General features: G+C 30.9%; 1 protein-coding gene across 1 annotated transcript in view; it reads right to left on the bottom strand.

Moving 5' to 3' along the window:
* Positions 1-14144, bottom strand: part of LOC134686980 (TBC1 domain family member 15-like) — a 62570-nt gene that overhangs the window by 46573 nt on the left and 1853 nt on the right. The window contains exons 2-5 of the mRNA XM_063546875.1: positions 9674-9775; positions 8651-8789; positions 8133-8334; positions 6835-6946 (exon numbers count right to left, since the gene is read on the bottom strand). Of these exons, the coding sequence (XP_063402945.1) occupies positions 6835-6946; positions 8133-8334; positions 8651-8789; positions 9674-9775 (555 nt within the window). The remainder of the gene's footprint in view (positions 1-6834; positions 6947-8132; positions 8335-8650; positions 8790-9673; positions 9776-14144) is intronic.

Genomic DNA, 14144 nt, shown 5'->3' with positions numbered 1-14144 from the left:
CTGATAAACAATTTTACCCCATGTCAGATTTCCTCTAAATCCTTTGGTTTTTGAGTTATAAGCCAAAAACTGCATTTTACCCCTATGTTCTATTTTTAGCCGTGGCGGCCATCTTGGTTGGTTGACCGGGTCACGCCACACATTTTTTAAACTAGATACCCCAATGATGATTGTGGCCAAGTTTGGTTCAATTTGGCGCAGTAGTTTCAGAGGAGAAGATTTTTGTAAAAGTTAACAACGACAACGGACGACGGACGACGACGGACGCAAATTGATGGGAAAAAGCTCACTTGGCCCTTCGGGCCAGGTGAGCTAAAAAGAGCAGAACAGCTGAGGCCACCCATGGGTCTTCAGTGAGAAAATCCTATACCTGGAGAAGGGCTTCAGCTTGACCATAAACTAAACAAAAATTAAAAAGACTTATCCCAGATATTTACTGAAATAAAAGATAACAAGATGGAATTGCTTTAGTTCTAGCAGACTACTATCCCTTTGATGCATGTATATAGAAATCATTTTAACATAACAAGTTGTTACAACCAGATGCTCCGCAGAGCACAGATTTAATAAATTATACAACCACAGAGGTTGAACCCTGAATGGTTGGGGCAAGTATGGACACAACATTCAAGCTGGATTCATGCTTGTTATCACTGATTGGTAAAGATTGTTTTAATCTATCAGTTGGTAGTAAAAGTGAATATTCATTGTATGTTGTATAAAACAATGATTTATGTTGATTCAACTACTATTCTGGACAAAGAAAGATAACTCCTATTGAAAATTTCTTGCTATTGCGCAATACTGTGCAATTGAAAATACTTGCTATTGCACAATATTGTGCAATTGAAGATTTCTTGCTATTGTGCAATACTGTGCAATTGAAAATTTCTTGCTATTGCACAATACTGTGCAATTGAAGATTTCTTGCTATTGCTGAATACTGTGCAATTGAAAATTTCTTGCTATTGCACAATACTTAATATAATAATTTTGGATCCTGTTTCGGACCAACTTGAAAACTGGGACCATAATCAAAAATTTAAGTACATATTTAAATTCAGCATATCAAAGAAGCCCAAGGATTCAATTTTTGTTAAAATCAAACTTAGTTTAATTTTGGACCCTTTGGACTTTAATGTAGACCAATTTGAAAACGGGACAAAAAATTAAGAATCTACATACACAGTTAGATTTGGCATATGAAAGAACCCCAATTATTCAATTTTTGATGGAATCAAACAAAGTTAAATTATGGACCCCGATTTGGACCAACTTGAAAACTGAGCTAATACATGTAATAATAAAAAATCTAAGTACATTTTTGGATTCAGCATATCAAAGAACCCCAATGATTCAATTTTTGTTAAAATCAAACTAAGTTTAATTTTGGACCCTTTGGACCTTAATGAAGACAAATTTGAAAGAAAGGGGGAAAAAATAGGATTAAAGAACCTTAGTGAGCACTCTCACATACCCCACGTCCCCACATTGTCATTGGAGAAATAAAATATGTGTAAGAAAAAAAATTTCCATCATAATTTCCTGTCTATATGCACATCTGCATAGTATGTCCTTATTATCTACAAAGTTTCATAAAAATAGTGTTGTGTGGTTTCAGAGGAGTTGAGATGACAAACTGTTGCAGTAGTACATTAAAGAAAATAAGTTCATGAAGTTCAAAGGGACGTAACTCCTAGAAAAAAAATTGCATCATAATTTCCTGTCAATATGCACATCTACATAGTATGTCCTTATTATCTGAAAAGGTTTCGTGAAATTCTGTTGTGTGGTTTGAGAGGAGTTGCGATGACAAACTGTTGCAGTAGTACATAAAAGTAAAAAAGTTCAAAGGGGCTTAACTCCTAGAAAAAAAATTGAATCGCAATTTCCCATTGGTATGCACAACTACATAGTATGTCCTTATTATCTGAAAAGGTTTCCTGAAATTCTGTTGTGTGGTTTGAGAGGAGTTCAATGACAAACTGTTGCAGTAGTACATTAAAGTAAATAAGTTCAAAGGGGCGTAACTCCTAGAAAAAAAAATTGAATCGCAAATTCCCGTTGATATGCACAACTACATAGTATGTCCTTAGTATCTGAAAAGGTTTCGTGAAATTCTGTTGTGTGGTTTGAGAGGAGTTTCAATGACAAACTGTTGCAGCAGTACATGAAAGTAAATAAGTTCAAAGGGGCGTAACTCCTAGAAAAAAATTGAATCGCAATTTACCGTCTATATGCACAACTACATAGTATGTCCTTATTATCTGAAAAGGTTTCCTGAAATTCTGTTGTGTGGTTTGAGAGGAGTTGCGATGACAAACTGTTGCAGTAGTTCATTAAAGTAAATAAGTTCAAAGGGGCGTAACTCCTAGAAGAAATATTGAATGCAATTTCCCGTTGGTATGCACAACTACATAGTATGTCCTTATTATCTGAAAAGGTTTCGTGAAATTCTGTTGAGTGGTTTGAGAGGAGTTGCGATGACAAACTGTTGCAGTAGTACATTAAAGTAAATAAGTTCAAAGGGGCTAAACTCCTAGAAAAAAAATTGAATCACAATGACCCGTCTATATGCACAACTACATAGTATGTCCTTATTATCTGAAAAGGTTTCCTGAAATTCTGTTGTGTGGTTTGAGAGGAGTTGCGATGACAAACTGTTGCAGTAGTTCATTAAAGTAAATAAGTTCAAAGGGGCGTAACTCCTAGAAGAAATATTGAATGCAATTTCCCGTTGGTATGCACAACTACATAGTATGTCCTTATTATCTGAAAAGGTTTCGTGAAATTCTGTTGAGTGGTTTGAGAGGAGTTGCGATGACAAACTGTTGCAGTAGTACATTAAAGTAAATAAGTTCAAAGGGGCTAAACTCCTAGAAAAAAAATTGAATCACAATGACCCGTCTATATGCACAACTACATAGTATGTCCTTATTATCTGAAAAGGTTTCCTGAAATTCTGTTGTGTGGTTTGAGAGGAGTTGCGATGACTAACTGTTGCAGTAGTACATTAAAGTAAATAAGTTCAAAGGGGAGCAACTCCTAGATAAAAATTGAATCGCAATTTCCCGTCGATATGCACAACTACATAGTATGTCCTTATTATCTGAAAAGGTTTCCTGAAATTCTGTTGTGTGGTTTGAGAGGAGTTGCGATGACAAGAAACAGGACTGACATACGGACTGACGGACGGGTCAAAAACATTAAACCCTCCGCAACCCGTTGCGTGGGGTATAAATATACATACACAGTTAGATTCGGCATATCAAAGAACCCCAATTATTCAATTTTTGATGAAATCAAACAAAGTTTAAATTTGGACCCTTTGGGCCCCTTATTCCTAAACTGTTGGGACCAAAACTCCCAAAATTAATCCCAACCTTTCTTTTATGGTCATAAACCTTGTGTTTAAATTTCATAGATTTCTATATATTCACTTAAAATAAAGTCATGGTGCAAAAACCAAGAAAAATGCTTATTTAGGCCCCTTTTTGGCCCCTGGTTCCTAAACTGTTGGGACTTTAACTCCCAAAATCAATCCCAACATTCCTTTTGTGGTCTTAACCTTGTGTTTAAATTTCTTTGATTTACTTATGCTAAATTTATTGTGCAAAAACCAAGAATAATGCTTATTTGGGCCCTTTTTTTAACCCTAATTCCTAAACTGTTGGAACCAAAACTCCCAAAATCAATCCCAACCTTCCTTTTGTGGTCATAAACCTTGTGTCAAAATTTCATAGATTTCTATTTCAATTGAACACTATAGCAATATCTTTTTATCTAAAAGAGGAAATTCAAAACCCAATGCTTGGTTAATTTTCTGGTAACTTTTTTAAGTCTTAATTTTCATAATATTTGTGCATTGTATTGACAACTTATTTTAAGGTACTTTATATATGTTTACATAATTTGAGTAAATAAAATAGGAAAATAAAAATTTCCTTTTATTAGGAGTATCTGTAAAGTTGCATAACATAATTAAACCTTATATCTTTTAATACCTGTACATATATGTTTATATATGCTAAACATTCATGTCCAGTTAATAATGAAATTAGCCATCTCAATCTCCCTAATAAACTAACAATGACCTCACTTTACCTTAGATACAGGTGTAAGACTCACACTTTATATCCCTAGTCATAATGATCTGTACATTTTATCAACAAACCACTTAATACAGAACAATAAGGATATCAATACTTAATTGTAAACTCAAGGTCAATACACACAAAATTATCTTTTAAAACACACATCACACCTCATTAATTCTTCCTTGTCTTGTTATGTAAGAACATGATTAACTGTGTCAGCATTAGGGATTTGTTTACGTTGTCTTGGTTTGCTTTTTTTTATTAAGTGAACTTAGTTCAAATAATTTTCTCTCACTTATTTTGTATTAAGGAAATTTAAAACCAGACAGGAAACTTTATTTTCATAATATTAATACAATCAAGACAATAATCAATTTGGTAATAAGAGTTGAACAAGGAAAATGTACCAGGACATTATTATTCCCATACAAACTTAATTGTAAAAGTAATTTTCAACCAAAAAATGATCTTAAAATTTGATGATTTTATTTTAAAGGGGCACTAGCTGTCATACTATTCATATGTTATCTATCTCTAGCTAAGGGGTTAAATTGAAGTTCACATGAATACAGACTCAATGAGGTTGAATTATTTATATATAATTGCAAGTGAATAATTCATCATCAATGTTTCTTAGCTTATTTTGACCAAACTGGACCATACTGGCTGCTAAAAGCGAATTATCATTTCACTTTTTCACTTTCAATAATGACTGAACAAAATAAATGGGGAATGTGTCCATAGGGACACAGATGATGCCCCAGCTAGCATTTAACATTATGAATGGACATAACTCAAGAACTGTAAAAGTGACAGTTCCAAATGTTGAAGTTTAATTGAGTTTATTGGTACATTTAGTAATAAGCTTTATATTTATATTTCTTTAAATTTAGTTGAGACAAAATTATGTTAGAGAACTGAAACAAAATAATGTATCATATAAGGTTATCAAGGGACAAAACTGAAAAACATTAATCAAAGTGCTTGTAAGCATTGATGGGTAAAGACTGTTTTAATTTTCTCAGTGAACATTGCATTGTATAAAGCATTGGTTGTACATATGTAGTTGATGTAATTGTTTTAACAATTTTTTTAAATTGGAGTTATCTTCCTTTGTCCATCATTGTAGTTAATTACATCATTGATATTTTAAGAACAGATATTAGATTCATATTTTCCATTTGTAACGGAGCATAACTCTAAAAGGGTTGAAGTGACATCATCAAAATTCAAACTTGATATATGTATTTTTTGTGGTTATAAGCAGTGTGTATAAGTTTAATAACATTTGGTTGAGATAAACTAAAGTTAGAGAAAGGAAATAAATTAGCAGTGACTTGACTGTTAGTTTTGCTCTCCACTAATTGAAACTCATTCAAAATTCTGACCAAATTGCAATTTGTTTGATTTAAAATAGCTGGATTGGAATAATAAATATTCTTATTATTATTCTTTATAAAATCAAATTGTTCAACTGGTCAGAAATTTGAACAAACTAATACTGCTGTAGAAAACCACAGTCAAGTCATGAAAGTGCAAGATAATAAAATAAAACATACTTACAATCCTTTAAGTCTTTAACTCCACTTTAATAATGTTGTGACAAAATTAGTCTATCAGTTTGTATAGGTATATTAACATTACCATGCTGAAGGAGACTGTTTTTATTTTGAATTGCTATAAAACTATAAAATTGTCCAAACCAAGCCTTCATATAGTTTTTCTTTCGGAAAGTACTCTAAATTCATAAGAATCAGACATTTTGTGAATTAAAATATTTCATATTCAGTAAAATATGTGTAAAATTGCAATGTGTTTGTAGGAAGTTTCCATTGGGAGATAATATTTTTTTCTTTCAAAAAGTCTCTACTCAAAAGGATAATATTTCAGGCTATCTCCCCATGGAAACTTATCAATAGCATATTGTTATTTCACACATATTTTACTGAATATATGATGTTTTATTCAAAATGATATCTGGTTCTTATAAATATAGAATACTTTTAGAAAGAAATACTATATGAAAGCTTAGTTTGGACATTTTTATAGCAATTCAAAATTACAAGTTCACCTTAAGCATTGTAATGATTATAATACACCTATACAAACTGATAGACTAATTTTGCAAAGTGGAATAAAAGTCTTATAGGGTTGTAAGTATGTTTAACTTGATCACCTTGCACTATCACATTTTGACTGTACAATTTGTTCAATATTCTGACCAGTTGGACAATTTGGTTAAATAAAACAAATTGCAATTAGGTCAAAATTTTGAATGAGTTGCAATTGGTGCAAACAGTCAAGTCACTGTAATGAGATGAAAAAATGAAAGGATAAAGATTTAATCTCTACAACTATTAAAACAGTCTTGAGTAAATTATACATCTAATTAATATGCCTTAAACTAAACCTATCTTAACAGTCATAAAGGCTGAAACCAAATACTGTAAATTTAGAAATTATTATGTGCATTTATTATGATTTTGAAAAATGAACAAAAATGAGAGATTAGTTATCACTGGTTTTGCTCTTTTGGAAAAAAACTGCATGTACAGAAATATGAATGGGATATCAGAATGTGACTTCTGATCATTGCGATACTCATACGGTCACATTATTTGCATTAATTAAACCTTTTATCTAACAAAAATCTTTATAATTAATAGGTTGGAATAAACCTACAATATTCTTGGTCCTTGAAATCGTAAATTATTGTTTGATTGAGATTATAACTTACAGTTACAAGGTCTCCTTGAGAGTCAGCAAACAGATTGAGTTCATCGAAGGACTTGGACAGCATATCAGGATCGTGTTCCTGCACAATGAATAATCTGTTATCCTTTGGTGACCTGAAATAACAGATGGTCTTTTATACATGTATGTAAGAAGGCTTGATCTGCACATCATAATCTTGTATAAGACCTCTAAATATAGGAGAGTTTCCTGTCTCCCTATAGCTACCTACTCTAAATGTTCATGTGCAAGTTTATGTGGATTCAGATATTTGTTGGATACCAATTTTCATGGATTTTGTGTGTACAAGGGAACAACAAATTTATAAAATGTTAAAAATAAATACAATTTTTCTGAAGGAATGTAATGCCGACTTTGCAAAGCAAAGAAATTTAATATCTACAAAAATCCACAGAAATAAAATTCAAGTTCAGCTCTTTTAAAATCCAAAAAAATTCCTCTATATGTGCATGTAAAATATTTGAAAGAATAAAATAATGTTACCATCATACCTGCTCTGTGGATTTTGATCCTAAATAATCTATTGGTAATGGTAAAAACATTTGGTGGCAAAATGTCTTGGACATAGTTAATATTCTTTTATGTATGATAAATAATCTGAATTCAAACCAGTATATAGAGACCACTTATGGAAGAAGACGATTGTTGTCCTACATGTTCAAACATTAGACAACGAAGAATTATAATTTCACAAAATAAATAGTACTATGGTAAAGTAATTAGTTTATAAAACTCTATACTGAAATATGCTGATATTCTAGTTATGATTGTTGATCAAAGATAAATCTGTACATCATGTACATGTACATGTCTTGTATGTTGAAACATATATATATGTTTCAAAAATCCATAATAGGTTTCAAAACAAATTTTCTTATTTCACTGCATGTTCCTTTTATCATTTATCAAACACTTCCCTCCAATTCAAGTTCATCTGCATTTTTGAGAGGCAAAATTCCTTTCTTCCACATTTCATCTTCTATATTTGTTCAATCAAAAGTAAAAATTCTGTTTCTAAAATATGTTTAAAATATTACATTCAACTGAAAAATAAATAGCTATTAGTGACCATTGGCTTGGGTATAGACATCAGGATTGCTGACATATATTCAATTCAAGTAATTAAAGAGGCCAAATCTAAATATAAAGGTCACATAAAAATTACAATGTTCTAATATATAATAAAGTATGTACCAAGAATAAACATGAATATTTATAATAATCTCATTTGTGTTTATTTCAACATAAAATATTAAATAAATACTCAAAAGTCATGCTCACCTCTGAATGTGAAGAGTTTTCCCTAAGAATTGTAGCATGGCTTTACTACCTCCACTATGGAAATGTAACGCTGGATATGTGGTCCCATCCTTCAGTATAAATATCACATAGGCCCAGCCATGGTTTGGTGCATTCCTCTTGAAACTTTTTAAATCCAAGATATCAAAACTTATATTATACTTTCTTCTTGCCTCTTCTTTTGCTACAAGGTGAAAAATAATATTATGTAAACCATTATTATCAATTCAAAAGACTTTTAATACTTTTTTCCAAATTTTTGAAATCTGTTGAGCCCATTATTTTTCAATACTAAGAGTAAACTGAATGTTTCTGTTTATATGGATATAGGATTCCTACTCAGAAAGGTGTGGGTTTTTTTTTAACAATTATAGCTTTTCGAAAAACAAATCAGCCATTTCCAATTTTACAATTAGTTTCAATTAGTTCAATATGCTAATATTCATCATGAAGAATGATTTGTTTGTTTTTTGATCGGTACATCTGAAAAATGTACTAACTAGGAACATCTGATCCTGACCCTGTATCTGGTTTATAGCCGACAGATAAAGAGGAACCTATAACAGCCCATTCTTGTTCATGCTGACCATCTACCTGTAGTATCTCTTCTGCTTTCCATTCTATAAATGTTCCTTCAGGCTGAAATTTAGAACCATCATGTTAGAAAACTACATATGCTACTGACAAACAATTCAAAATCATATTTTTGTGAATCTTTTTCAATTACTTTCAATATGTAGTTAGTATATATTACTTTCAACATATATTTTATATGTTAGTATATATTATGATTTGGTTTTTGTATATATTTCAAACAGTTAGACAAAGTATGATAAATTTATGATGAACACCATAAAAAAAGGGTGATGTCAGGTGCATGAAAAAATCTATTGTTAGTTTCATTAGATAATGTCACAATAAAGGAAAAGAGGAGGAGGATAAAATACAGATAAAATGCTATCATAATTTCTTATAAACTTATCAACTGTTTAAAAATGACTTCTGTCTTTTTGTTTCATAATTACATTACATGTATGTTTCATTTCAATACATTATTTAATTAGCCAAAAGCAATCTCTTGTCATTCTGAATTTGACCTTCATTTCAAAATAAAATGCAACATTCATTTTGACACCAGCTTCCACAAAAAAGTGCATAAGTAATTCAAAGACAAACTTGATGGAAATCTTGTTTTCATGATCCTAGCAAAACAATGTAATTAGAAGTATTGACTGCCTTTTTAGTAATCATAAAGGGTTTTAAAAGCGTTGACATTTTTTTGTACATTAGTTATTTTTCTCCTTTTAATTGTTTTACAATTGTCATTTCAGGATGTTTAATAATTGACTATGCAGTATGTGGTTTGGTAATTGTTGAACGCTGAATGGTGACCTAGTTGTTAATTTCTGTGTCATTTGGTCTCTTGTGAAGAGTTGTCTCATTGGCAATAGTACCACATATTCTTTTTTATATATAATATTCGAATTCTTTAATAACCAGCTTCATTGGTACAATAATATTACCTTTTGTATTATAAACACCTTTCCTGGAATGTGTGCATCTTTGTCTGAATGATGTGAATTTACATTAACATGGATGAAAACACTATCTTTTTCAAACAACACCTACAAAAAAAAAATAAAAAAAATAAAGCTTCCTAAATGAATTGTATACATGTACATGTATATGTTTATGTATATGTATTACAGTACACTAACATCAACTCTTATCATATTGATATAATTTAATTTTGGATGTAACACGTTTTCTGATTGGCTGACGTTATTTTGTGATCAGCCAATAGACATAATTTAGTCATGTGACTGTGACGTCATTAACGTTTTAAATGGTTTAAAATGGAATTTAGAATTAAATTTCCTTAAGAAACATGAAAAATAGGTAAAATCTTAAATATACAAAGTACAGTATGATAAATGTACTCGGTTAACATGGTTAAAACAAAAATATCTTGTGCAGTAAGTAAATAACACAGGGTTGGTCATGTTGATGTCAATTATAGACAAAGATTGTTTAAAAAGATTTCTAACTAATCTAATATAACAACAATTTTCATAGACAACTTTCATGACAAACTAATTCATTTTGCCCTTTATATTTCCCATAAAATTCCTATGTCACAAATCTTTAATGTTTTTAAGACAAAGTAAAAACTGATAGATCATTTACTCTTAACGCAACTCATTCATTAAAAAACAAACTTGAGATTGGTGTGTTACAAAATTTTAAATTAAAATTAGATAAAACTGAAGCAGAAGCAGAAGCAGCAATGGTGTAAATTCAAACCAGATGCTCCGCAGGGCGCAGCTTAATACGACCGCAGAGGTCAAACCCTGAACAGTTGGGCAAGTATGAACACAACATTTAAGTTTGATACAGCTCTGAATTTGGATTGTGATTAAAAAGTTGACACAACATCAGTTTCTGACACAGTCTCACAGAATGATCGTAGTCTAAGAACTTAAACTTAAAAACTTAAAAATTTTCAAATTGGACATTTACCTATTATGGTCCAATATCCAAAATCTAATTCAGCTTATCATAGAACCCCAAGAATTCAATTTTTGTTTTCTTCCTGTTTTTGGCCCCTTATTCCTAAACTGTTTGGACTAAAACTCCCAAAATCAATCCCAACCTTTCTTTTGTGGTCATAGACCTTATCTTAAAATTTCATAGATTTATGTTTACTTATACTAAAGGTATTGTGCCAAAACCAAGAAAAATGCTTATTTTGGCCCTTTTTTGGCCCCTTATTCCTTAACTGTTGGGACCAAATCATCCAAAATCAATCCCAACCTTCCTTGTGTTTAAATTTCATAGATTTCTATTTACTTTTACTCAACTTAGAGTGCGAAAACCAAATGTATTCGGACGATGATGAAGACGCTAAAGTGATACCAATACATGCAATATACGAGCAAAAAGTTTTTGCGGTTAAATAAAAAGTAAGAAATCATCACAATCATGACATTAAATGAGTTCAGAAGATTTGAGTGATAAACTGATATGAGGGGGGATATGACCTTTATCGGGACTCCTGGATCGGCTGTTTTAAAGCATCGGGATATCAGGATTTTCCCTTTCGGGATCCGGGAATTCTTTTTATGGATTTCGGGATGCCGGGATTGACTTTATTTAATTTGGGACCTCAGGATTAAGTGTTTTTAAGCCAGGGATTTCGGGATCAGGACCCCTTCTACCCCCCCCCCCCCCCTTTATATTGTAGGACAAGAATTATTCAGAGTATTCCTAATTTAGTTTTACAGTCTGAGTAGGCCTGGAACGAGTTTCTGAAGAATTCAACTAGAGTTGTTTAACATTGCAGTTCATCATGTTCATGGAAGTGATAACAAATATTTTCAAATTTCTAACTTCTTGATTATAAAAAATAAAAATGCTTAGATTTTTATTATTCTTATTGTCATCATAAATACCCCTTAGAGACATATGGACCATAATTTGCTATTGGGCTTGTTTCCTATAACTATAGAAAAGTGATAAAATTGTTAATTACTGTAAGAAAAGATTTAACTACATCTAAAGATGCCATTATTTTTATCAACATACAAGTGTATGCTACTCTTCCCTAGAAAAAAAATTGAAATTAACAAATTTCAAAGATTATACAACCGTATTTTTGTGTCGTTTCTCACGTTACTTTTTGCTTCCGAAGTGCATAACGGCGACTGATTTATAGATAATCGTCACCAGCAAATTCGTAACTTATGCTTTCAAATAACAAAGAATATTGACCAATTAGAATAGTCAGAAGAAAATGCAGAGAACTATAAGTATTTCTGTAGCAGGTGTAAGAACACTGGCGTGACTTTGGTGTCTGATTTCGTAACGCAAATTTTAGATGATGTAATCTGCTCTGTTGTAATAGAATTCTTAAAAAAAATATGCAAATATGAACTCTTGCGAGATGTTCAAACAGGTAAATCAGAGATGATTTACATTCTTGTTTTGATCTTTGTAATAATTAAGTTAGAAAATGACGTTATCGTTATGCGTTATATTTCACGCGAAACAGAATACTAGGTCTAAACATTGATTTTGTTTCCAACGTGATGTTAGCAAACATAATCTGGACTTGTTTCGTCTTGTTTAAAAAAGGAAAATACAATTTTCAAAGAGATTGCGCCGGGGGTCTATTATTTTTCCTATGTGCATAATGTTACATACGATCTTGTGTGAAAATAAATGCCCAATGACTTGACAAAATCGATTTCAGATTTGACTGACGTTTTAACACAATAACGATGTAAAGGGTTCTTGGAAAATTCAATCGAAATTACATCTCTTATCATGGTGCCGATGTTCGTTGGATTGATTTTGCATTGCAGTAAATATTACTGGATATTTTAGGTGAATAAAGATAATTTAATAAAAAATACATGTTGTTATACTGTTACACTTGGAATGTACAAAGTTGGTATCTTTGTCACAATTTTTAATTAATTTTTTTTATTCATGTTCTGCAAATTTTTAAACACTTTTCAGAAACACAATAAACTTGTCAAAGGAAAAGTAAACTTTTACCAGGCATGACTTGAAAGGAGATACTTTATTGATTTTAGCCCACTAAAGTAGGTTGAAATGTGGAAACCCTGTAGATGGTGTACAGGTCACAAATATCACATGGTGCCTATTTTGAAGATTTTAATTCCAAGTTAAAAGTTTTTTTCTTTACTGGATTTTAAAGAATTTAACATTGCCAATGATTTGGAATAAATTGTATATAACTGGAATTTCAAAACCAAATATAAATATATTTTTTTGGCTAAAACATCAAGATACAATGATTTTGGTATCCTGTATCAATGAAGAAAATATGGAAATTTCACAATAAATTGTACAATTGTTTTCAAAACAAGCACATATTTAGGAGTTTTTAATACTGTTACATTTAAGATGATCTAAGATGGATTTTAAGAAAAAGTATACTGTTCAGATTTTTTTAAGCAGATTTTGCATTAAATAAAACTAAAAAAATGCTTACGGTTTCTAAGGTTTCCTGTCACGTTTAAAAAAAACTTTAATAACATTGAAAATAGATTTTAAATATTAACATGAAGCAAGTAACACTAGTAACGGTGTTCATTTATGTCTTCTGAAATTAATTGTGCAAAATAAAGAAAATAAAGATTGGTTTCCTGTCACGTAAATGGTGAATCAAAATGTATTATTTTTTTCTTTAAAAACTCAATTGTTCCATTCATACTATTCTAACACCAACACAACCCACAGAATAAAAGTTATAGTTTTAGAACTTATAAAAAAGGATACAAAAAGAAACCCAAATTAACAATGATGAATTATGTTGAAAACAAAAGGGTCTGGAATGGTGTGATTTTATATCAACACCATTATCCTATATAGTCATATATAAAAAAAAATCTTTGATTTGTTGTTTTGAAGTCATGCCCTCTAACAAATCAAACCTCTGCATTTACATGTACATGTACATGTAGGTATAACAATGTAGCAGTGATTTAGCTAGCGCTCGTCACTTTCGTATTTTACGAAAAGATTTTAGAAATGACGAAAATATTTCATATCAATTTCGTCACTTAAATTTGGAAAGTGTAAAAATATTTACACATCAAATTACTTGAATTCTACCTGTCTTTATGTTTCTGACAAGTTTATGACCCTCAGGTAATTAACGTTTACCAAAGGCAAAGGTGTTAAAAGTTGTGATGACAAGTAATCCGCCTATCGCCAATCAGATGGGTCACTAATCCCTTAATTATCATTATAAAACCTCATAAATGATCATCATAATAATCTATTTAAGTTAAATCAGTCAGTCAGCTTTTCATTTTAATCATTTCTCACAGTTCAGTTGTATTTTCGTCATTTGAACAAAATTGATAAACTTCCCGGACATTTCAACTTTATTTTATTTTCAATATTTCCCTTCCGATCATAATTTGCAGTTTGCTTGTCGTAGTTTCGTCAGTTCAACGTATT

The sequence above is a fragment of the Mytilus trossulus genome, chromosome 10 (assembly GCF_036588685.1).
Source record: "Mytilus trossulus isolate FHL-02 chromosome 10, PNRI_Mtr1.1.1.hap1, whole genome shotgun sequence".
Taxonomy (NCBI): domain Eukaryota; kingdom Metazoa; phylum Mollusca; class Bivalvia; order Mytilida; family Mytilidae; genus Mytilus; species Mytilus trossulus.
The sequence above is the reverse complement of the archived record's forward strand: the minus strand, read 5'-3'. Positions and strand labels throughout refer to the sequence as shown.